Genomic DNA, 26,649 nt, shown 5'->3' with positions numbered 1-26,649 from the left:
CAGAAGTATGTCGAAGGGCTTAATTTAACTCACTGTCCCAAATTTTGGAGACATCGGACAATAAATGCGCCTTTTATGAGCCCAAAACATTAAATCGAGAGACCGGCAGCTATATCCAAATCTGGACAGATCTGTGTCATATTACAGAAGTATGTCGAAAGGCTTATTTTAACTCACTGTCCCAAATTTCGGCGACATCGGACAATAAATGCGCCTTTTATCAGCCCAAAACCTAGAAATCGGTCTATATGGCAGCTATATCCAAATCTGAACCGATCTGAGCCAAATTGAAGAACGATGTCGAAGGGCCTAACACAACTCACTGTCCCAAATTTTGGCGAAATCGGACAATAAATGCGCCTTTTATCAGCCCAAAACCTTAAATCGAGAGATCGGTCATATGGCAGCTATATCCAAATCTGGACCGATCTGTGCCATATTACGGAAGTATGTCAAAGGGCTTAATTTAACTCACTGTCCCAAATTTCAGTGAAATCAGATTATAAATGCGCCTTTTATGGGTCTATGACCCTAAATCGGCGGATCGGTCTATATGGCAGCTGTATCTGAATCTGGACCGATCTAGGCCAAATTGAAGAAGGATGTCGAGTGGCTTAACACAACTCACTGACCTAAATTTCATCAAATCGGATAAGTAATGAGGCCTTAATGGACCTAAGACCTTAAATCGGCGGATCGGTATATATGAGGATCGGTATATATGAGGATCGGTATATAACCCGCTTATGGAAAAAAAAGAATCTGTGCAAAGTTTCAGCTCAATATCTCTATTTTTAAAGACTGTAGCGTGATTTTAACAGACCGACGGATAGACTGACGGACATGGCTATTTTGTATTTTGACACGTTGAACTGTGCTAACTTCGCACAGTGGGCGAAACGGCGATGTTTATCTATTGTATATGGCAGCTGTACCAATCTCTAGATTAAACATCTTAATTTGGAAAAGGGAGTTTTTTTAGACATACTTACAAATGTGCCGAATAGGGTCCAGATCGTCCCAACTTTAGGTATAGGTTCCATACCTCGATTTTTAGTGATTTTGCTCTGAAACCCACATTTTTAATCCAATTTTTCCAAAATTTGGCAAGTGACTTTTTCTCTGCATGGAAAAAGTATACCCATGAACAATTCAAAAATAGAGATTTTCACACCTAGTTTAGTGAAGTCTAGATTGAATTTAGAGTAGATAGAATCCGAATTGGGAAATGTTTTATACATCGTTGAAAACGTATGAAAATTTTCTTTTAAGGTATATTGCAACAACAACGACAACAACAAAATTTGGTATATTAGACTCTTTGGAAAAATGCAGTTTTATGTTGCAGTTTACATAAACCCGGATGGAATAGAGATTTTTGCATGATTCTTTTTGTGTTTTATAGAAGTGATTCGACAATAAAATGTGACGTATCGACAATAAAATGTGACGCAATACTTAGATTTTAAAAATGAATGTAGCACTACTTGAAAATCGACTTTTTAGTATTTTGCCCGACGCAGCCTTTTTTATGGCTAGGATATGACGAAACATACCCTAAGTTGTTGGGAACATTTAAAGCTTTAATTCAAACCAAAAAAAGTGAAAAAATCCCCGTGGAACTTTATTGCCGGCGAGAAACTTATAAAATTTATTAAAAAAAATTGGTCACATTGGTCTTACATGGGTTGAGTTGTTATCAAAATGGGTCAAATTAACACTTAAAACTTTTGTCAATACCTCTTCTTTATGAAAATGGAAAAATATGGTAATATTTTCGTGGGTAAAGTTTGCGATAATTTGAAGGAAATGGGAGTATCTTTTTGAAATATTTTAAAAATTTTTGAATAACAACAATGAAAAAACCCAAGTCAAAAGTATTATATTTTAAAATTCCATACCTCGTTAACGGCATGATAGGGCGTAGTCATTAGGCATACTTTTCGTCAAGCTCTTTCTCTAGAGCCCTAAATCATGCAAATCGGTTCAGTAGATTAAAAGTTATGACCCCCAGAAGGTTGGAGAAATCAAAAGTGGTCAACTTTGACACCCTGTAAATCACCCTGTATTAAAGAAATGGACCTACAGCTGCACTTTCCTAACAGCCTATATTCTCCTCAACAAATGTGTAGAATATTTTGTACCGTTAAAATCAACAGAGTTATAGACTTATTTCTAAATTTTTTGCCGTTTGGCCCACTGTGCGTGTCCATACGACACCGATCATCAAAGCAAACTGGTCCACATATTTTACGAAGAATCTTTCTCTCGAACAATCCAAGCACTGCCTCATCTGCTTTCACAAGTACTCATGCTTCTGAACCATATAACAACACGTGTCTATTCTGTCTTATCTCCATTTACTGCCAGACCGATTTTCACTGATTCTCTTTCGATTGTTTTAAAGGCTGCAGTGATCAACCATGATATCGATGTCGTCGGCATTGGCGAGTAGCATGTGTTCTCTTGTGAGTAGTGTGCCATATCTATTCATATCTGCATCTCGTAGAATCTTCTCCAGCAGGATATTAAGTGATTACACGATAAGCTATCTCCTTGTCTGAAACCTCGTTTGGTATTGAATGATTTGGAGAGATTATTTCCTATTCTTACTGAGTTACGTGTATCAGCAAGTGTCATTCTGCAGAACATCGAACATTTGCAGGATTACCAAACTCAAACATGGCTTGAAATACCTTTGAAAGTATAGGGCTGCTGAAAAAGGCTTTGTATTCAACGAAGATATGTCCTTCTCGGGTCTTTTCCAGGATTTGACACAGCGTGAATATCTGGTGACTCTACCAGGTCTAAAGCCGCATTAATAAGGACAATTATCTCATTGACTTCAGTTTTTAATCGTTCACACAGTACGCTCGAGAGTATCTTTTATGCGATGGGAGGAGACTTATTCCTCTGAAGTTGGCACATTCCGTCTTGTCTCCTTTCTTTTGTGCGGGACATAGTATGCTGAGGTTCTAAACATCGGGTATGTGTTCTTCTAACCAGATCGCGCAGACAAGCTGATGCATACGCCTTATCCGGTCGCCTTATGTGGACTCCGGTCTTAAATAGTTCAGCGGGCAACCCATCGGCTCCTGCTGCTTTGATGTTCATTAGTCGGATCACAGCGACTTGGACCTCATTCTGACTAGATGGTATGCTATATCTCCTTCGCCGGACACTGGCATCTGGGTAAAATGTTCTTTTCATATCCTCAACACACTATCTGTATCAATTACCAGATTTCCTTCTTTGTCTCTGCAGAGGGATGACCCTACACCAAAGCCATCAAATTGATGTTTGATTCTTTGAAAGAATTTCCGGACTTCATTCTGAATCCTGTACATCTCAATTCGATCGCATTCACGTCTTAACATTTCCTTTATCTTTCTGCGGAATAGGCGTTTCTCCTCTCTCCGCGTTACTAATGGTTGAAGGGTTGCTATGTAATGCCGCATTCTTGGTATCAGTAGCATTTTGAAGCTATTGGTCGTTCCATGGGTTTCTTGTACCCAAGTACGGAATTCGCGGCATTTTCCAAGAAGTGGGAAATGGATTGCCACTGCATCGTAATAACATCGGGACAAGGAGTGATTTTGGATTGTGGCTAACCTTTCATCCACCGGAGTAAAGCTGGAGACAAGGTATTTCAGTCATCGACTAACCAAACACTCCAACTGCATGGGTTACGTGGCATTACACATGTATCCCTCGATGTCGCGAGCTGCTCGCTCCAAGATCCGACGCTCGCCTCCAGCCGCGCCTAACCTGGTTACAGACGTTTATGTTGGCCTCGTCTTGTCATTTCGAGTATCATTAGCAATCAGTATTTAAGAAAGATTCAGCTACCTGACCTTTCACTGAAAGGAACTACGCTTGATACACACTGCAGTGGTTGGTCAACATTCTCGCTATGACTAGCCCTAGTTCTTCAGAGTACACCTCGCCCACCTGGTGGGCTTTGAGGTGTAGTATGGACCCTTCCGTATAGAAGTCTATGTAACTTCTATTACCAGGGATATGGTAATTTCAATCGGCCCTGTCAGGAATAGAAGTACAATGTTTTCTATCAAGAAGTGGCTCAGGTACTGTGTAATTCATACTGCATGTAACATCGGGCATTGTATCAAGGATAACACAGTGTACGTAGCCGCCGCATGAACAAATTGGTGTCGTCTCAAGCAGCACAAATAAGCCATCCTTTCGATCTGGGTGAGTATTGAACAGTAGGCGGAATTTGATGCGCCGTTCATCAAACCACAACACCATATAGCATTATAGGTCTGACAACTGCAGTATATGCTCAGTGAATGACATTAGGTTTAAACTGTTGACAATGGCTCTCTTGCAGGTGTATAGGGCAAGAGTTGGAGAGGGCACTCCAAAATGTTGGATTTAAAGTTAAATTTCCTTTCCAGCATAACACCCAGGTATTTTGCGCTTTCAGTAAATGGAACATTCTCTCCCCCAAGGAGACTGGTGCCACTCTTAGTAACTTGTATTTACTGCTGAAAAGAACTACTTCTGTCTTGCACGGACTTGCGCCTAGCCCAATTTGGTATATCTCTAAGATTGCTGTGGTATATCTCTAAGGTATATCTCTAAGATTGCTGTGAAACTTTCCCATAACCGCAATACCCATATCATCAGCATACGCTGATAGAGATAATAATATATTGTTAATGGCTGTGTTCTAAAGTAGAGGAGACGGTTCATAGTCCCCAATTTATCCACCTGTTCCTTAGCATATGGTTTATCCAGTCTCTAAGGACCCAATTCACCCGATACTTTTCTAATGATTGGATCAGTGTGTCGGTTTGCGCATTGTCATAAGCCCTCACGATGTCATCTCCTACCTGCATTGTGTTCGCCTTGGCATCGAAGGATTCTTATGAATGACAGTCTCCACCGACCATCCCTTGGCATAGACATGCTCTTTGTATTTGAGCAGTTGGTATCCACAATACTCTTCATCATGGTATCCACAATAGGTTGCATGGTTTTGAGTAGAAAAGAAGTAGAGCTTATTGGTCTGTCGGCCTTTGGAGCCGCATATCTTGCCTTTCGCCAGGTGTTTATGCCAGAATGTTTACGCCATCTGTTTGTGAAATGGTGTTATTAACATTTTAACCCGTTTAGCCATAAGGTAGAAGTAAGCTGCAATTCTTCAAATGTCAAGAATCTTTACCGGAATAAGCAAATCCAACGCTTTAAGTAAGATTGGATGAGCAATGATGTCCTTCTTGTTGTCCCAACCTTCGATGAACTAACTCTGTTCTTCCAAACTAAGTTTTATAAATCCGTCCACAAAAGCAGATTTATAACTAATTGGTAAGAAAAATTGAAATCCAAATAAATTTGCTATTTCTGCAAATTCATTCCAATTGTGTGTATTTTTAATTCATTCCAAAACGGCAACGAGTATATTGCGGTCACATTCTGTGCCGAAATTTCAGCAACAATTCTTCTTTCGCAGGGTCTAACTACGCCACCCTAGGATTATTGCCAACCCTTACTACAGTCCACCGTACCGAATTTGTTTACCAGGCTTTCAGAGAAGGCCTAGTCACGCTGTGAAAATAGTGGCCAGATGGGGAGCCAGATATTCGGCATTTTTCTGTAGTAACGCCCGAAAAATTCCATCAGGTCCGGGTGACTTAAATGGTTTGATGCTCATCAAGGCTGCCTTTACAATAAATTCCGTAATGACAAGCCTTCGATAAATCTCTTTGTTTCAAGATTCCGGTGAGTCTCGTCGTATCCTGTAAAAAAAGTTAGTTTTCTTAAAAGGCCTCAATATATCCTTCGTTGTCTCTGCTCTCACTCCCATTTCGTCTACAAACTTTTCAGTTTGCACATGGGTTTTTGAGAGAAACTCTTTCATCTTGCCGGCGTCATTGACACTATCGACATGTTCGCAGAACAGCTTCCAGGATACTCGTTTTGCCGCTCTTTTTGTATTCCTTGTGCCGTGTGTACTACACTTCTCAATAAACTTCTGCTCATTTACATCGTGTTTCAGGCTTATTTCCTTTCTCGAAGAGGACAACTATCTTCAAAAGATCCCACTATTGCAGTCGTTATCCGGTTGACAATGTCTTCTATGCTTGGACAATATAAATTATCTTGCGCAAGTCTGTTTCTGATTAGTTTTCCGAAATTTGTCTGGTTGGTTTCTGGAAGCTTATCGGATTCGGCGCTGACGTACTGAAAAAATGTTTGTCCTAATTTTAAAAATTCGAGTCAATCAGCGATTAAAATTGAAACGGATGGTCATGTCTGTTAGTCAATAGGAAATTAAATTTAAACAAAGCATCTCTATGATAAAAATTTTGATTCTCTGACTTGTTTTCATTGCTTAAATCCTACGAATAAGGAAAAATCTTAAATTTTGGGGCCACCTTTTTTTCAGTGTAGAGATCCTCCAATCCTGAACCTCATCGATCAGATTTTCCATCTGAAACCATCACCCTAATTCTATTAACAAAGGTAGCGGTATTACCAATATTTAGTGTTATTAAGTCGTTAGGATCAACGCAGGACCTCGGCCGAGTGCCAGTGTTAGCATGGAATAATTGGTAGTTGATGTGGTTCTGTCCAGAAACATTGTACCTGGTCGTCCATGGCTCCTGAATTAAGGCAATATGAATCTTTCCCTTGCTGGTTTTCTCCATCAGAGCGTTTGTAGCCGTCCAGCTTCAGTGGAGGTTTTTTTTCAATATATAGTGCATCCTCTCACCGGATATTTTCAGATCTTTAGCGATACGATAGACACTACAGCGTGGATTTCGTTGAAATCGACTCTTCACTCTCCGAACCGTTGCAGTTATTTTTTTTATCACTCCCGTTTTGCGCTTTGCTAACAATATACTACAAAATATTAATAATGGGATACACAAACATTTCGTCACTTTGAGGCGTTTGAGTTCGCCAACAATAGCCGGTTATAATTTTTCGGTCAACTATAACGCAATCACACTATTGCGATTGAACTGTTTAAAAAACTCAAATACTTTTGGTGGCTTTTAAACAATAAAAAAAAACAAATATTGTGCTGCTGCCATTTCTAGTTTGACACCAGTGCGAACTTCGAGTCAGCTACCCTGTTGAGTATAATTCTGGCATTTAAACATAATTCCAAGGGCCTGGGTACCGCCCAATCAACAAGAGAACCAACGACCAGTCACGACGACTAATCGAGACAATATGAAAGGCAGGAAAGGGGAGGAATTTGCCAACTTGCCCACCAATTAATCCCATATCAATGAGTGCTCTTCAATGTACGTTTTAGCTTAAGCGACCTACATTTCTGCCTATGGACATGGTTGCGTTCCCAGTGTGCCTGCAGTAGGGTATACAAAATCGCACATTATGCCATCCGGCTATGGCATTTTTACTGAACTTAGACAACCACCATGACATGCGTTAGACATGAAGCAAAGAGGGAAAAACTCATTGGGTGGTAAATGTGGTGTGCAAGTGCTGGGGAAGGCGTAAATGAATACAAACGAAACAACGATGTCTTCCAAAGAAAACACAAACATTTTTGTTGAAACAACACTGGCGGCATTAACAAAACGCCAGCTACACAGAAACACACACACAGCAACAACAGCCCCCTAAAAAACTGCCAGCAACGACTTTAAGACGACAAGTGGAAGACAACTTTGAAGGGGCAGAGGGATAAAGGAGTGCATTGTTAGAGGTAGGGCAAAGACATAAGTCCTAAGACTCACGGAAATATATGGCGACAGTCAAAAGTCATGACACATGACGAAATCGCTTTTATTCCTTGACAGGATTTCGGATTGTAGCATCCTTCTGCAGATTCCACAGTAGGTGGATGAAATGTTGGTTAGACCGCAAATTAGATATCAGACTATGGCGTACCTCACCTCTCTACCTCATTACATTCGATAAAGGTTGCTGCAGAGAGATCTCTACAGAAGTTCCATGACTCAACTCACATGTCTCTAATGTCTGATTCTGACACCACATGTGATTGTATTTTTGGTGGTTTTTTACCTACCGCATTCTGACATATTTTGGATTTTTTGGCCCTGCGTTCACTGCGTTCTTTCTCCCTGCCATCATAATAAACGCATGTCAAGGCATGTCAAGTTACGGCGAAAAATCAACAAGATTTTCAGTTTCCTCGGAACAAAAGTATTGAATTACACACGATCGACTAGAGTCAAAGAAAATAATGCCACCATTCATTTGCGTTGTGTCCAAATTCAGAGGGAAACTGCAGAATAGCAAAAAAAAAGTAGTCACAGATAAATTGTCTGCCCCAATGTTTGTGACTAACATTGGCTAACAAAAAAAAATATTTCCCTGTTGAAAGAAAAGCTATAAGCAAAGTTCCAGCATTGAGATTTTCTTAAAAAGTAGAGCAGAATTTAAGTCGATTAAAAAGAAGATCCCAGTTTCTTCGATTCCAAACTTCTCTGACGCCAATAAAAATGACATTGATCGATCTTGGTAAACACCTCGCCACATAAATCTTCATCTATCAAAATGCATATAAGGTCAATCAGTTTTACAAAATTAATTATATTTGCATCGAAAAAAACAGTAAGGAAGGTCAAAAGTTAGGCGGTGCCGACTGTAGAATATCCCACGCCAGGGACGTAGCCAGGATTTTATTTTTTTGGGAGGGGGCCACCCCACAAATTTTCAAAACTGAAAATTCTTAGAATTTTTCTGTTCTGTGAAATTGGTAAAGATACCCTACGTCAGGGACGTAGCCAGGATTTTATTTTTTTTTTTTTTTGGGAGGGGGCCACCCCACTAATTTTCAAAATTTCAGAATTTTTCTGTTCTGTGAAATTGTAAAGATACCCTACGCCAGAGACGTAGCCAGGATTTTATTTTTGGGAGGGGGCCACCCCACAAATTTTCAAAACTGAAAATTCTCAGAATTTTTCTGTTCTGTGAAATTGGTAAAGATACCTCAACTTTTTTGTTTTTGAAAATTGTGGTCGCTATTGTGTGAAGGCAACTGACCCATCGACGGTAACATTTGGTCATAAAGTCAGAGCTGATTTTGCACTGATTTCCATCACATTATTTATAGGCCGATCCTAATCTTTCAAAGTGTGGTTGTGTTTGAGAATATCTTGATTTTATAGTGAACGTTTCAGCGAATCATTTTTGCTCATAAACTAGTTTTATGATTTTAACAGATTATTGTCTGTGGCGGTCTATTGGTTTTAAATGACTTTTATTTTCATAAAAGTTAACGCAAACAAACTGAAAACTTTAAGCAACTATAATTTTTAAATATTTCAAAAAATAAACGTTGAACAATTTTTACAAAGAACCATCTAGATTCTGCTTAAATGTTGCCGCTAATTTCTTCTTCCAACTTGATTAAAATGGATCGAAAATCCATTGGAGATAAAATAAGAAAAGGAGGTTAAACTAAAAATCTGAAACACCAAGAGATTTCCACGTTACTGTAGCTGTAAACTTTTTTCTTTCTTTGCCCACAAATTGATGCCAAGTGAAATAGCGGCAAACGTAAGTGTAATATAAAACTTACTTTCATAGATAAAAGTCTGCTGACTAATATTATTTTAACACATTTCCTCACTTAGGTAAGGTTAGGTCGAAAAGAGGTTGCAGATATTAACCCATGCCCCATGCCACTACGGACATACACCTAAGCCAGTAATCAGCTTGTTGTGCGCTCTAAAAACTATAAAGTAACCTCTTAAAAGAAAATTTTAAGTTAGAAATTCCGTGCTACTTACAAAATCCTTAATTGTTTTCAATGCCACTCCGCTAAGTTGGTTCATGTCTGATATTGTGCCTCCACCTAAGTACCGGTATCTGTTGGACGCGAAAGCCGGGCAATGACAAAGGAAATGCTCCAACGTCTAATCATCTTCCCCGCATGCCCTACACACGCTATCATTTGCCGCACCGATTTTACATAAGTGAGCTCGTAGTCCTATGTGTCCCGTTATGATACCAAAAGCTATACTGACCTCCTTCTTGCTTCCTTTCAGTAATAGCCTCGCCTTCTCATGATCTGGATCCCCCCAAAGGATTTTCCCGTCCTATCGACCGTTTCGCTGTTCCACAATGTTGCGTGCGCATTCTTCGCTCACTCCCTTAACTCGGATTGCGTCGACCCGAAAGGCTTCGGGTTAACCAAGTTTATTGACGGCTGTCCTCTGGCCTTCACCGCCAAATCGTCTGGCCTTTCATTTCCCCTTACTCTGTTATGGCCCGGCAACCAAACGATGCGGATTTTCCCATCCTCAGAGAAGGCGTTAATCTCCTTCTTACACTGCAAGACTGTTCGCGACCTTACCGTCCTAATTGTTATTGCCCTTATGGCAATTTTGCAGTCGGTAAAGATGGTCACACTCGGCGTCCTCGCGTTAGCACTACACCACTTCATGCATTCCGTGATCGGCCGGATCTCCGCGTGCAGGACCGTATTATGGTCAGGCAATCTAAAACAGATCTCAGTCCCTGGGATTTCAATGTTAACCCCCAGGCCCACTCTGTCCTCTAGCTTTGATCCATCCGTGTAACATGATATTCCTGATGACAATACTAGGGTTCCGTCAATCCAAGACTGTGCCAATGGCAGCAGTGCCTCGCACTCGACTTCAAGGTATATAAAAATTGCCGATTTTCGACAAGCCAATTTTCCCTCGAAACTTGACGGGAAAAAACTGTTGATTCAGTCGTCCATTTTACGCCATTTTATGGTTTCAGTCATCCATTTTATGCCAATCAAATTTTCGTTACGTCGTTACTGGGTTAATGCTAATTTTTTAAAACATCAAGACAAAATTGTTGTGATTGTTTTAAACAAATTGTAATTAAAAGTATTTTTAAGCCAAAAATTGATCCGAAAGACAAACATTTAACAAAATTTCAATGGAATTTTTATGAATTATGGCAATGGAATGAAAAATTTTAAGGAATTATAAAACCACGAAGTAATCATCCATAATTGAAAGTGTCACATTCATGAGCATACTGAGAAGGCTCACAGATGTTGGGCACTATGTAGACGGGCCGCAGGCTCGAAATGGGGCCTGAACCCTAGGATAGTGCACTGGCTCTACAGGAGCGTGATTAGACCAATACTTACTTACGCCTCAGTAGTTTGGTGGACTGCTATGGAGAACAAGTGCAACATAAGGACTGCTGAAATCTTCAGCAAACATTTTTGCTGTTTTTACTAACATATTTCTATGAGTATAGTGCATTTGTTTGTAACACTTAGAAGGAAGAGAGATAGACCCACTGATAAGTTACTGACTTAAGAAAAAATTAATTGAAATGTTACTCTGCAATTTTGTTTTTAGAAAAATTTCATTAAAATATTGGTTTTACTAAGAATTTCCTTTACAATTTTCCTTAGAAGAAATAATTTTAAGGCTGCCCCGGCGTAAAATTTAAGTAATTTAAATTTTTTCTTTAGATCAAATCCACACATCATCACATCACAATCGAGAGTCAAGAGAAAATCCTTCCTGCCAAATTTCAAGAGAATCGGTTTACAACTGACCATTGCAATATTACTGCAAATCGGACGAACATTTACATGGGAGCTATCTAATCTCAAACGATTTTTCCAATTTCAATAGGCTTCATCTCAAGGCCGAAAATATGCCTGTACCAAATTTTGAGACGATCGGAGGAAAAGTGCCACCTGTACTTTGTACACAAATTAACATGGACAGACGGACATAGCAAAATCGAATCAGAAAGTGATTCTGATTCAATCGGTATAGTTATCAATGCGTCAATCTCTCTTCCTTCTAGGTGTTACAAACAAATGCACTATACTCATAGAAATATGTTAGTAAAAATAGCAAAAATGTCTGCTGAAAATGGGAAACCAGTAATCTGTTGCTAAAACCTACTTTTTAATATATGCTCTTGAGAAAAAAATTAACGACCAAAACTGCCGCAGAGGTTAGCATGTCCACCTATGACGCTGAACACCTGGGTTCGAAACCTGGCGAGACCATCGGAAAAATTTTTCTGTGGTGGTTTCCCCCTCCTAATTCCGAAGAAAATTCGTACATATAGAAGTCGTAGAAGATGATATTGTCTAACATTTAAAGATAATCGACTGATAAATGCCCTTGCTAGGATAGGTTGGAAAGAGGATAAAGGAGTTATTCCTCCCCATGACACTATGGGCATGCAACTCAGCCAGTAAGCGGTTTGTTTTACGCTCTAAATACTAAAAAGTTACCCCGAAAAACATCTGTTGTGTGCGTTGAGGGCGTTGGCAGTCAGAAGGAGTTCCACTTTAGGTTCTCATTACTTTGAAAACTTGTCTGATTTAGCGAATGTGAAAATTCGCAAGTTGTTAGGCATTTTTTTAAGTGATTTGGCTGGTTCAACGGTAGGAACTAGAAGGCATCTGCCTTCTTTCTCCTAACATCCCCTTCATAATTAAACAGCAGTCATTTTCAGCAAACAACAAGCTTGTCAGCAGTAAGCTTGCTGCTCTGAAATTGCTACAATAGCAGCAAAATAAACTACTAACATTCAGCAGATAGTGTTTGCTATTTTCAGCAAACTTTTTTCTATGAGTAAGGGAAAATTTATTTCAGTTTCTGGGTCATGGTCTTAGGTGTGGGAAATGCCAACTTTCTGTAATAGTATTTGGTGAGAAGGGCAAATTTCAAAAAAGGGTTTGGAGTTTTATGTCCCAATATTTTTAAGGCGCTTTTTTACTCGTTTTTACTTTTTTTCCTTGAATAAATTCATGTTCTATAAAATTTGTCGATACTATCGATATACCTATGGATAGTAGAGAAGAAAACTAATATCGATACTTTGCCAGCTCTAATACAGGCATTCTATGCTGGTGTATTTTGAGAAGAACCCGATTCTAACTTTTGATTTAAAGCCTCTAACGCAAAAATGCTGATGGATCTTCATAAACAACGCACAATGAAGATAATCGAAAATAAACTAAAAAAAAATATGGGGTGTGGGAACGGGTAAAGATATCTCTTTGAAATTTGGAATTGTAAGAGCTGAGATGTTAGCGAGTTCGTGTGCAAGGCCATAGGTGGTCCGGACGCCTCTTGGCAGGCCCCTAAAATTTAGTCATCTCGGTACTCCGAAAAATTTTTGGGACTGCCAAATCTTCATTTGTGGTCCGATTTTCAAAATTCTTTTTTTTGCTAGATAGTGCTCAAAAATCCCTACAAAGCAGTCCAACTTTTTTGAATATGTAAAGGATATACTTGAGCCAACTTTGACGTCAGTGAGTATTTTGATATTGCTTTTCACAAATTAGAGGAAAAGCCCACCTTTCGACTTTATTCAAATTTTCTGCACAATTACACTCTACAGAATAGGTGAAAAAATCATAGAGGTCTGCACACTAGGTAGCGATTTTGGCACAGGGTATAACATGTTTTATACACAAATTATACAATACATCGGTGAAAAGGTCTAGACTTGTAGAAGACAAAAAAGAGTATGATAACATAAAAAAATAAAATTTTTGATGAGAAATTTTTGTAAAAGCAAAAATAGTGTAAAAATTTTATTTTTGTGAAAACGAATATTCAAATTGAAAAATTTTAAGAAAAAAACTAATAAAGATATCTTAGAAATTATTTTTGAATTTTCCAGATAAAATTGCCTTCAAAAAACTAAAAATAAATTCTGCCCGATTTTCTTTTTTACAAAATTCCCAAAATACTCCTTTCTGGCAAAGATGGTTTCAAAATCGGCATTTTTTAGTAAATCTGCTGTGGAGGCTACAAATATTGGAATTTGCAAAAGGGAGGGGTTTTTCCAATTGTTTTAATAAAAAATTGCCTATTTTGAAGTATTTGTTCAAATTTGTCTTAAAAAGCATCTACTATATATCCTCTTCACAAACAAAAAAGAACAAAAGGTATTTAAGCAAGTTTTATTGTAAAGACTAATTAGGAAAATACTTTTTTTTTACCAAAAAAATACACTTTTTTTGACTTCCAAACTGTATAACTTTTTACTGAGTAATCAGATGTCGACCGTTGTTGCGGCATAGTTGTTGTAAATTTTGTCACAAATCCAAATCATGCATTAAAATTAAAATCGAACCACAAATGCAATTGTAAATTGCAAAATACAAAGCAGATCTAGGTCAAAATTTCAACAAAAGAAATTAAAAGCTGAATATCTCAAAAACCAGAGGAGATATTGTATACCTCAAGCGAAAAAAAAGGATTTGAAAATTGGACCACAAATGAAGAATTGGCAGCCTCAACAATTTTTTAAAGTAGGAGCTTGATCGCACCACCTAGGACCTTGAAATTTCGCACACAAACTCGTTAACACCTCAGCACTTACCATTTCAAATGTCAAGAGATATCTTTACCCGTTCTCACACAAAATATTTTTATTAGTTTTTTTTCGATTTTCTCCCACTGTGCAACATAGACCTTCGTTTTTCTTATAGAATCCAATTATCGTGGATTTTATTAAACTAGCCAATAAGATTTTAAAGTTTTGCAACCTTCATGATATGAAGTATGAATAAAGGCGAAACACAAAAAGAGGATAATCTTAGAAGGCACCAATTGGACAAACCTTTTCATTCTGTTACGACATGTTCTTTGAACTTCAACAATTTAGTGATCCGCCACTGGCTATTTCAGTGTTTAAAGAAACAAGTAAGAGCGTGCTAAGTTCGGCCGGGCTGTATCTTATATACCCTCCACCACGGATCGCATTTGTCTACAATGTTCTGCATTCATTTATGGTCCGAATCGGACTATAACTTGATATAGCTCCAATAGCATAACACTTCTTATTCAATATTGTTGAATAATTGTTGAATACAACTAATTATTCAACAATATTGAATAAGAAGTGTTATGCTATTGGAGCTATATCAAGCTTGATCGCACCACCTAGGACCTTGAATTGTTGAATACAACTAATTATTCAACAATATTGAATAAGAAGTGTTATGCTATTGGAGCTATATCAAGTTATAGTCCGATTCGGACCATAAATGAATGCAGAACATTGTAGAACTCATTGTGTAATATTTCAGTTCATTCGGATAAGAATTGCGCCTTGTAGGGACTCAAGAAGCAAAACCGGGAGATAAGTTTATATGGGAGCTGTATCAAGCTATTGATCTATTCAGACCATATTAGACACGAATGTTGAAAGTCATGAGAGAAGCCGCTGTACAAATCGGATGAGAATTGCGCCCTCTAGAGGCTCAAGAAGTCAAGATCCCAAATCGATTTATATGGCAGCTATACCAGATTATGAACCGATTTAAATCATACTAAGTACAGTTGTTGAAAGTGATACAAAAACAAAATTTCAGTCAAAGCTGCAGAGAATTGCGCCCTCTAGAGGCTCAAGAAGTCAAGACCCAAGATTTGAAGCATACTTAGCGCAGTTGTTGGAAGTGATACCAAAACACCATGTGCAAAATTTCATTCAAATCGGACGAGAATTAGGCCCTCAAGAGGCTCAAGAAGTCAAGACCCAAGATCGGCTTATATGGCAGCTATATCAAAACATGGACCGATTTGGCCCATTTACAATCCCAACCGGCCTACACTAATAAATAGTATTTGTGCTAAATTTCAAGCGGCTAGCTTTTCTCCTTCGAAAGTTAGCGTGTTTTCGACAGACAGACGGACGGACGGACATGGCTAGATCGACTAATAATGACGATCAAGAATATATATATACTTTATGGGGTCTGAGAAGCATATTTCGAGGTGTTTCAAATAGAATGACGAAATTAGTATACCCCCATCCTATGGTGGAGGGTATAAAAATTAACTTTAAAGTTTTAGTTTTTCTAAGACGCAATTCCACTGCATAAAGATCAGAAGAATTGTTGGAATGATAATCAACAAAGTTTGAATAAGAAAAAAATATCAAATTGCGCTTTTTCTGTCCTACAAGGTCTGATGTTGTACTTTTGTTCAAAAATTCCTTCAATTTGCTGCTGTTTTAGGTAGATTTGTCTACCTTCGATTGAAAAAGTTTCGTTTATTTAGCTCTTCCATTTTTCTAATTTTTTTTTTATTTCTGTGCTGCCACAAAGTCGACTATGGATGGTGGATGGATGAATGGATGGATGGTCATTGACGTTGATGCTGATGCTGAGAAATAAAATGACTGACAAATGATTGCTAGGTGGGTGGGTGGTTGGATGAGTTTGAAGTCTCCCTTTGCCCCCAAAAGTATGGCATGGTATTGTTGACCATACATCTCCATTGGTTGGTTACTTTTTGGCCATTGTGTTTTTATTATTTTTTAGTTTAGGGTCCTTTGTGGTGAATGTTGTTTTTTCAAATTCCTCTCTTTGAAATTTATTTGCATTACAATGTTTTGTTCCCATTGTTGGCAGGCTGTTGTTTGTCAACTTTATTTAAATTTATGTATGTCCTTAAAATTGGACAACAATGAAAACAAAATGGAAATAAAAATGGACCATACAAAGGGCCCTGGAAGAAATGGAAGAAAAAACCATACACAAAGCGACCAATAATTCTGTGGCAAACAATGAAATGAGATAGCCCACAGGAAACCACAACTGGAAGCAATACTTGGGACGAATGAGTAATTGGATCATCAACATCATCTTTTTTTGATTTTGTTTCTCAGACAGACAAGATTTAAATTTGCTTGAACTTGGGGCAACATCAAATTAATTTGGTTACCATCTATTGGTTGTCCTGTTTGGCTTTGTGATAAGTTTTTCCTTCTCAACTCTCAACTGAAGGAGTTTGAGACACCACATTTGGATTTTCTCCTTCTGGTGGAATTTTTACGAAATTTCAACTACAAAGTTTGCAATTTTTGCAAAAAATGCAAGGCCGTTTATAGAATGAATGACTGTATGTGCAGTAGAAAAACTTTTCAAATAACGTTGCATTTTTGTTTGGATTTGTTTTTGCACTAGAAGACCAATGTTCACCAGTCGAACAGCACAAACTCTGTCGAGACCACAAAACAAAATTCTCAGAGCCTACTGCGAATAGTAACTTTTTATGGTTTTCCTGAAATGCCAAAATTAATTCAATGGTTTTAATAAAAAACTGAAATGGACAAGAATCATTTGCCAACAAAGAGGTGCAGAGTCCACCGAAGCGCAGAGGTAAGCATGTCCGCCTATGACGCTGAACGCCTGGGTTTGAATCCTGGTGAGAACCTCCTAATGTTGGCGCCATTTGTGAGGTACTTTGCCATGTAAAAACTTCTCCTCAAAGAGGTGCCGCACGCCTATCGAACTCGACTATAAAAAGGAGGCCCCTTATCATTGAGCTTAAACTTGAATCGGCCAGCACTCCTTGATATGTGAGAAGTTTGCCCTGTTCACTGTGCGTCGGAGAAAACGCACAACTGATTGCCTAACTCTTGCGATCTTTTCCTTTCTTTCGATTTCTGGTTTAAAAATTAGGAATTTAGGCCAATAGTAATACTTCCATACATCTCTAAGATATTTGAGTCTCTAGTCAACCGGAAAATATCAGGATATATTGCGAATAATGCGCTGCTAACAGATTTTCAGTGTGGTTTCCGGCCAAAGTACAGTTGCATTACTGCACTTTTGATAGTAGTTGAAGATGTAAGGAGTGATATTGACAGCGATAAAGATACTTTTCTTGTTCTTTTAGATCATTCGAAGGCATTTGATTCTGTTGATCCCAATAGACTTAGCCCTAAACTGAAACATTTATTTCAATTTTCTGAAAGAACAACGGATCTTATATTTTCCTATCTTTCGAATAGAAACCAATCGGTATGTGTTGATAGCCGGTATTTTAGTTATTTTCCAGTCTCAAGAGTTGTTCAACAGGGGCCTGTATTGGGACCATTCCTTATTTCTTTATATAGCAATGACCTTCCTAGACAGTTACGAAACTGTGGTATTAATATGTATGTACGTACAGCTCTTCGCCGTACAGGCTGATCGATGGCGTACTTCGCCTTAATAGTGACTTGGATAGAATAAACACATGGACAAACGCCAACGGACTACTTTTAAATTACTAGGATTACTAGTAATCGGGTGACAATGCCGCCGTCGACAGTGCACCCCTTTGTCCATAAGAATGCTTTTGGCTAGGACATTTATTCTGCCGAAACTATTATACCCTTGCGAGGTTTTTTTACGGTTGTGATGTAACTCACATGAACTCATAAATTGCACATAGCCTTTAAAGATGTCGTTAAATACATTTTCGGTTTGCGTATTAGAGGCCGGGTATCTGACTTTGCCAGACAAGTATATGGTGTATCATTTGACTCGTACCTTAAGATACGCTCGTTGCAAAAAATCCACAAGATTATTTATACCAATGAACCGTCATATCTGGCTTCTGTATTGCGTTTTTCCAACACTACTAGAGGCAAACAAGTAATATAAATACGTCATAAATACGCCACTCAGTGACTTGATCCTGAAAATATATATCAGGTTTGTGTTCTACTCTAAAATATCTCTTACTTGAGCCCCATATTGCAATGGTCAGCAAATACTTCCTATACGGGTGGTATTATGGTACGTTTACCCTAATTTTCATATAAGATTCGTGCTTCAAAGACCTTTCATTTGGTCCCATATTGCTATGCTCGTAAATTTGTGCTTTTTGGGGAGGGGCGGCTTCCCAAACACTTGGTCCCACATTTGAATATCCGATTCGTATTCTACACTCAAATGCCTTTCATTTAAGCCCCATATTGCCATGATCAGTAAATAAGCCCTATTTGGCGGGTGTTTTGGGGAAGGGGTGAGTAAACCCCCAGGAGCTTTGTCCCACATTTGGATATCAGATTCGTACTCTACTCGCAAATACCTTTCATTTGAGTCCCATATTGCCATGGTCGGTAAATACATATGATTTTGGGAGTTGAGGTGGTCCCCCAAACATTTGGTCCGACAATTGGATATCAGATACATTTTCTAACCTTAATTACCTTTCATTTGAGTCCCATATTGTCGTGATTGGTCTATATATGTATATTTGGTAGGTTTTGGGGGCGGGGCGGCCACCCTAGATACTCCATCCGAAATTTGGATACCAAATTTTTGTTCTTAGTTTACTATGACAGAGAACACAAAATTTCGATTAACTCGCACCACCCATCTCCGAGATCTGCCGTTTCTGAAAATTAGGGTAAGGGGGAGGGTCCGCCCCTCTTCAAATATCAAAAAATTTAGTACCCTAAATAAGATAGTGCATAATGATGCACTACGGCATCATTATGCACTATCTGTGAAAATTTCAAGAATTTTCAGTTCAGTCGTTTTTGAGTCTATAAGGAGCACACAAACAAACAAACCTACAAACAAACACAAATTGATTTTTATATGTAGGAAGATAAGTAAGCGGCTAGTAAGGGCTCAAGAAGTTAAATCGGGAGACCGGTTTGGACCGTACTTGGCACAGTTGTTGTAAGTCCCAACAGAACACCACATGCAAAATTTCAGCCAAATCGGATAAAAATTGTGGCTTAAGAAGCCAAATCGGGATATCGGTTTATATGGGAGCTATATCAGGTTATATACCGATTCGGACCGTATTTGACAGCTATTGAAAGTCGTAACGTAACTTGACATGTAAAATTTCAGCCAGATCGGTTAATATGGGAGCTATATCTAAATCTGAACGGATATGGCCCATTTGCAATCCCCAACGATCTACATCAATATTGAGTATCTGTGCCAAATTTCAAGCGACTAGCTTTACGTTTTCGACAGACGGACGGACGGACTTGGCTATTTCGAATCAGAACGTCGAGACGATCAAGAATATATATACTTTATGGGGTCTTCGACGAATATTTCGAGGTGTTACAAACGAAATGACTAGATTAGTATTGTGGTGGGCATAAAAAATGGTTATTCTCGTAAAAGTACCAAATTTCTCGCTGGGGGGTTCCGTGGTATTTTCGCTGTTCACAAAGTATCAAAAAAAATACCAAAGTATCAAAATTATCATCCCTGTTCTGAATTATAGTAGGACATGACGCTCGTAAAAGGTGTTTGTAAAACTCAAAGCTCGTGCCTCATGATTTAAAGTTGTCACATATTTGTAGTATATTGAAAATTGTGATCGAAAGGAAAACAGAAAAGGAATTTCATCAAAGGGGAATAAAGGTGGAACGGGACAAAACAATTGCACAAAGTAAAAACACAATGAAGAAATTTCCATTCCGAAATTTTTAAAAGTAGAACAAACATGGCCAGCAGAAGCAATGTCAAAGGATGAAAGGGTGAGGAGACTATGAAGATGTTGGTAAGAGGCTCAGGTGATGTAGAAAAATTATTTTTTTTTTTTGGCATCAATGCAATAAAACAACAATTATGAGCACCAACAACTCAAAAAAGAACAACAAATGGAAGTCAACAAATACAATGCATACAACAGTGTTGACACACCAGCCAGACAAAGGGGAGAAAGAAAGAGCCCCCCAAAACAAGAGCTAACAAAAACAATGGCAATACAATAAGAAAAACAAAAACAAAACTTTTCCAATTTAAACAGAGAGGATGACAAGGACAAGGGAACAACTACTGCGGGTCTAGCAGCATAGGGAAGCTCAGAGAAAGGCTTCGATTCATTCACTGCTCGTATACCAAGCATACTCTTGCACACACTCGCACATGTATTAAGAATTATATATTTTTGCTTTTTTCGTGAAAACACCAAAGACAATAGCAACTACAACGACAAAAGCGGGAACAACAATACAAGCGGCTTTACAGTTTTGTGGTAAGGAAAATAAGAACGAATAAAAAGTTGATTTCCTATGCATCAACTGAAGCAGCTGCAGCGGCAGCAGCAGCAGTGTAGACAGCGAACGAGTGGTAAGTGGTAGCTTGTTTGGTACTGGTAGCCGCGATTAATATTCTGCGGCAACACACACACATTATAATCATCTGGCCATGACGATTCCACCGAGCCGCCAAGCAACAAACAGCAGGCTGGCATTCACACACACACTCAAGCACGCAGTATCTTTCTCCCTTGTACCCATAGAAAGAGGCACCACCACGCCTAACAATCCAATACTAGAATGCAGCTCTTCTAACAACTGCGGCAATATATGAAATTCGAAACCACACTCTAGTTTATCTCTGTCACACAAACAATTTCGAATTTCCCCTTATAAAAAAAATATTCAATTTCCCCTAGCGGCATTGTTGTCATTTAAAGAGAGCCAGAATAACTCTCACTCTCTCAGAATCTCTTTGACACTTTGCTACTCTCTGATTATATTTGTATTGGTTTTTGTTAAAACTTCTACAACTTACCTTATTAAATCCGGTAGGCGTTCCAAGACGTTGGGGTGGGTGTGCTTTTTTGTATAGGATGGCGACAGTGCCACCGTGCATGCCAGCATTAACTCGGTGGATAACTCTACAGGGTGGTGTGGTGATTTCTCCTCGGGAAGCTTTTAGGCAGTGGAAATGGGAAAAAAACAAATAACATGAAAATATTAAGAAATAGGTATTTAGTGTGAAAACTAGGAGAACATTTAACAGCGAGAGCGCGAGATTAAATATACGAAAACAACCATCCCCCCTATTCCTTCAAACAAACATCAAAAGGATTTGAGGGTTATTCGGTTCTATTATGCCACCCCGTCAGCATGTTCATGCTGCTCTTTTATCCATGATTTGTTGACAAAAGATTCGCAAAGCAAAACAATAACTAAATTAAAGCAAAACAAAAATTCGCAGCCATCAGTCATGACTTTTACATCACATTTTCAAATCGTTGTTGTTGTTGATGCAATTATGACATCAAAAAGAGGGAACGAACAAACTTTGTGTAGGTATTTTAACACAACACAATATTTTGCAAATGTTTAAAATGAGTGAGAGTTTTGTTACTGCATTATCTCTTCCAAATTTTTGTTTGAATTCTCTTTAATGTGCCTGTCTAGCTGCCCTTTAAATAATCTCAGCATTTTGCTCTATCGCCATAACTTATCGTAATGTTGACCCCCGTGAAACCTTCAGTGGATGAGAAGAAATCATTTGTCGGTATTATCTTCCCGTAAACTTTCTGTTTTCGCCAATTTATCACCGTCGTTGGTCGGAGGACGCATATGTCGGCTTTGGCATCGTCGTTTTGCTCTCTATAATTTTTTGTCCATTTATTAACAATTGACATGAAAAATTGTCATTCGTTACAAATTGTCTGTTCTACTCTATTGATAGCAACTGTTGCTTGTATAGAGAACCAGCGGTAGGTTATAGGGTTGCCAGAGTTCACTATAATATTAACTAATCTAACGGCTAAGGATTTTTTTATATCCGCCAAGGTTGTCACCAAAATATGCAACATTTTTTTTAAATTCTTTTCAGTATAAGAATTTTCCATTTTTCAATCCATCCTCCTTCCTGATACAAATGATCAATTCAATTGAAGTTTGGCTTCGGGATTTTGTTTTGTTTAAGATGTAATTATAACAAATTGTAATTTCTTTTATTAAATTCTTCAAATTCTCAATTTTATGATACAGGTGTTTGTTCACCTGTAGTCGGCACCATTTTCCAATGCTCGGAATGACATGTTCCCATAGTCGGCATATAGTATTTTAGCAAAGAAAATAATAATTTTTCAGGAATCTAATTGATGTTCTTATTGTAAAATACAACTCCTACACCCAAGGCAAAAGGCAAAAGTCGGGCGGCACCACTTTAGGTACAAAGTGGGAGCTATATCTAAATCTGAACAAATTTTGATGGACCTCGGCTGATGCTTTCGGATAGGTTATTAAACACTCCGTATCAAATTTCGAGCAAATATGTTTAAACTGTAATAAATACGGTTGAGAGAAATGACAACATTATTGCATATTTCCCAAAATTCGATGAACATATGTATGGGAGCTACACCGATTTCTATAAAATTTACCAGTAATATTAAAAGTCATAAGAAAATCTTTCCTGCCAAATTTTGAGAGAATAGGTAAACAAACAAATGAGCACATTTTTGCAATATTAATCCAAATCTAACGAACATATATATGGGAGCTATATCTAAATCTGAACAGATTTCGAGCATACTTCTTACAAATTGTTTGGTCAATAAATGAGCTTGCAGAGAGCTTTATCTAAATCTGAACCGATTTCTTTGAAATTCACCAGTAATTTCGACAGTCATAAGAAAATCCTTCCTGCTAAATTTCGAGCGAATCGGTTGACAAATGACCATTTTATTACATTATTACTGCAAATCGGACTAACATATATATGGAAGCTATATCCAAATCTGAACCGATTTTTTCCCATTTCAATAGGCTTTGTCTGTAGACCGAAAAACATTCCCATACCAAATTTGAAGACGATCGGATGAAAACTGCGATCTGTAGTTTGTACACAAATGAACATGGATAGACGGACAGACACACGGACATAGCTAACTCGAATCAGAAAGTGATTCTGAGTCGATCGGTATACTTATCAATGGGTCTATCTCTCTTCCTTTTGGGTGTTACAAACAAATGCACTAAGTTATAATACCCTGTACCACAGTAAAAAGAAAAACAAAAAAGAAGCCATAAGCTCTCACAGGACAAAGATTGAATACCCACAACCATAGGTATATTTCTTATCTGAAGATCATTCTATATAACAGCTATATTCAACTGTGATCCCATATGAACCTATTGGGAAAGAATGTAAAAAAGGTCAATACTATCCAATTTCAAGGAAATCGGTTGAAAAATACGTCATTTATGAGGTCAAGAAGTTCAATCGAGAGATCCATCCAAATAGAATCCGACCTGGATTATATACGATGCGATTGTAGAGAGTATCATACCCTCCCTGGCTCTCTCTCTCTCTCCCTCTACAATGCATTGATTAAAATTTCAGCGAAATTGGGTAAAAAATTTGATTTTAATAAGCTCAAAACCTTAAATCGGAAGATAGGTGTATATGGATGCTTTAAAAGATAAAAAATATTCGTCTTAAGAGCTGAAAACGGTAGATCGGGTGGTCGGTTATGCAGAGTCTATGAATTTCGAAATGTAGATGAGCTAGCTCGCATTTTCTGTTATTTGCTCTGCTAATGTGTACATAACTGGCATGGCATACATTCAGAGGTGATTATAAACATTCTCTAAGACACACATTTACATATGTGTCTATTTTTATACCCTCCACCATAGGATAGGGGGTATACTAATTTCGTCATTCTGTTTGTAACCACTCGAAATATTCCTCTGAGACCCCATAAAGTATATATATTCTTGATCGTCGCGACATTTTAAGACGATCTAGCCACGTGAGTTCGTCTGTCTGCGGAAAGCGCACAAACTTTCGAAGGATTAAAACTAGGCGCTAGAAATTTTGCACAAATACTTCTTATTAGTGTAGGTCGGTTGGTATTGTAAATGGGCCATATCGGTCCATGTTTTGATATAGCTGCCATATAAACCGATCTTGGGTCTTGATTTCTTGAGCCTCTAGAGTGCGCAATTCTTATCCGATTGGAATGAAATTTTGCTCGACGTGTTTTGTTATGATATCCAACAACTGTGCCAAGTATGGTTCAAATCGGTTCATAACCTGATATAGCTGTCATATAAACCGATCTTTGGTCTTGACTTCTTGAGCCTCTAGAGTGCGCAATTCTTATCCGATTGGAATGAAATTTTGCACGACGTGTTTTGTTATGATATCCCACAACTGTGCCATGTATGGTTCAAATCCGTCCATAACCTGTTATAGCTGCCATGTAAACTGATCTTGGGTCTTGACTTCTTGGGCCTCTAGAGTGCGCAATTCTTATCCGATTTGAATGAAATTTTGCACGACGTGTTTTGTTATGATATCCAATAGGTGCGCCAAGTATGGTTCAAATCGGTCCATAACCTGATATAGCTGTCGTATAAACCGATCTTGGGTTTTGACTTCTTGAGTCTCTAGAGGGCGCAATTCCTATCTGATTTAACTGAAATTTTGCATGACGTATTTTATTTTTACTTTCAACAACTGTGTCAAATAAAGCTCAAATCGTTTCATAACCTAATATAGCTGTTATCAATTATTATCCGATTTGCCTGAAATTTGTACGACGGATCCTCTTATGACCATCAACATACGTGTTTATTATGGTCTGAATCGGTCTATAGCCCGATACAGCTCCCATATAAATCGATCTCTCTATTTTACTTCTTGAGCCCCCAAAGGGCGCAATTCTTATTCGAATTGGCTGACATTTTACACAGGTCTCCAACATATAATTTAATTGTGGTCCAAACCGGACCCTATCTTGGTATCGCTCTAATAGCAGAGCAAATCTTTTCTGATATCTTTTTTTGCCTAAGAAGAGATGCCGGGTGAAGAACTCTACAAATGCGATCCATGGTGGAGGGTATATAAGATTCGGCCCGGCCGAACTTAGCACGCTTTTACTTGTTTCTTCTAACATGCCCTTCATAATTAAGCAGCAGTCATTTTCAGCAAACAACAGACCGTTCAGCAGTAAGCCTGCTACTCAGAAATTGCAGTACTTTTGCTGTAATAGCAGAACTACTGCTACAATAGCTGCAAAATTAACCACTAATATTCAGCAGACAGAGTTTGCTATTTTCAGCAAACTTTTTCCTAAGAGTGTAGTTCGAACTAAACCTGAATGTGGATGGGAAAGTAATTTATACCCAGTTTCAGCTAAATATCTTAATTTCTCAATTTCTTCCTTTTAAATGATTAGAATCCTGGTGTTGGGAATAATAGAAGCACAAATAACCTTCTGCGCCAACGTAGCACAGACTTTTTTTTGTCCATAGGCAGGTAAATTTTGAAAAAAGATACCCCGGATAATTTTTTGTAATATATCTTCTATATAAATCGATCGGCAAATTTCATTTCTGAAGGGCGCAAAAGACCCATTTTCACCTGGCATTGAAATACCGACTACTGGAAAATTCAATTTTTTATGGTCCCTAAAGGCGACATCAAATACAAATATATAAAAAAATATACAATATATTTTTTTAAATTTTGATGAGCAAAATGTTATTTTGATTGTCCTTTACCACTAAAAATTATTTTCGATTAAAAATGTTAAAATTTTTCTACCATTTCTACCCCCTTCCAGGGGGTAAAAATGTCAAATGGGGTTTATATCGGAGCTATATCAGGTTATCTGATTTGGACCGCATAAAACTATAAAGCAAAACCGACCAAAAATTCTACAAGCGTATGGCGAAACCCCTTTTAAAGCACCTAACTCAAACATGGCGTTGCACAGTGGGCCAAACGGTGAAAAAATTGGAAATAAGTCCACAACTTTTTGCCTGTTGATGTGGGCCGTAAAAAGTTTTCTAGACATCTGTAGAGGAGGCGTTAAGAAAAATGGTGTTATTGGTCTATATCTTTAATACAGGGTGACAAAGTTGACCACTTTCCATTTCCACAACGGCTTCAGCGGCTATAACTTTTGATCTGCTTAACGAGATCTAACAATGTCGTTAAGCACTTTTGGACCAAATTTTCGATGACTCAGTCAGACAGGCCACCGTACCGCAGAGGTTAGCATGTCCGCTTATGATGGCCGCTGGAACGCCTGGGCTCAAAACCTGGCGAGACCATCATTATTAGTCACACATTTCAGCCGAAACTGTCGTTATTTCCCATTCAATGGGAGCCCTAAG

The 26,649-nt window shown here is 38.2% G+C and overlaps 1 protein-coding gene across 1 annotated transcript in view; it reads right to left on the bottom strand.

Moving 5' to 3' along the window:
- LOC106085010 (S phase cyclin A-associated protein in the endoplasmic reticulum) overlaps positions 1-26,649 on the bottom strand; it is a 293,777-nt gene that overhangs the window by 222,351 nt on the left and 44,777 nt on the right. The window contains exon 6 of the mRNA XM_013249005.2: positions 21,290-21,429. Within this exon, the coding sequence (XP_013104459.2) occupies positions 21,290-21,429 (140 nt within the window). The remainder of the gene's footprint in view (positions 1-21,289; positions 21,430-26,649) is intronic.

The sequence above is a fragment of the Stomoxys calcitrans genome, chromosome 3 (assembly GCF_963082655.1).
Source record: "Stomoxys calcitrans chromosome 3, idStoCalc2.1, whole genome shotgun sequence".
NCBI lineage: Eukaryota > Metazoa > Arthropoda > Insecta > Diptera > Muscidae > Stomoxys > Stomoxys calcitrans.
Note: the sequence above shows the minus strand (reverse complement) of the source record. Positions and strands in the feature narration are given on the sequence as shown.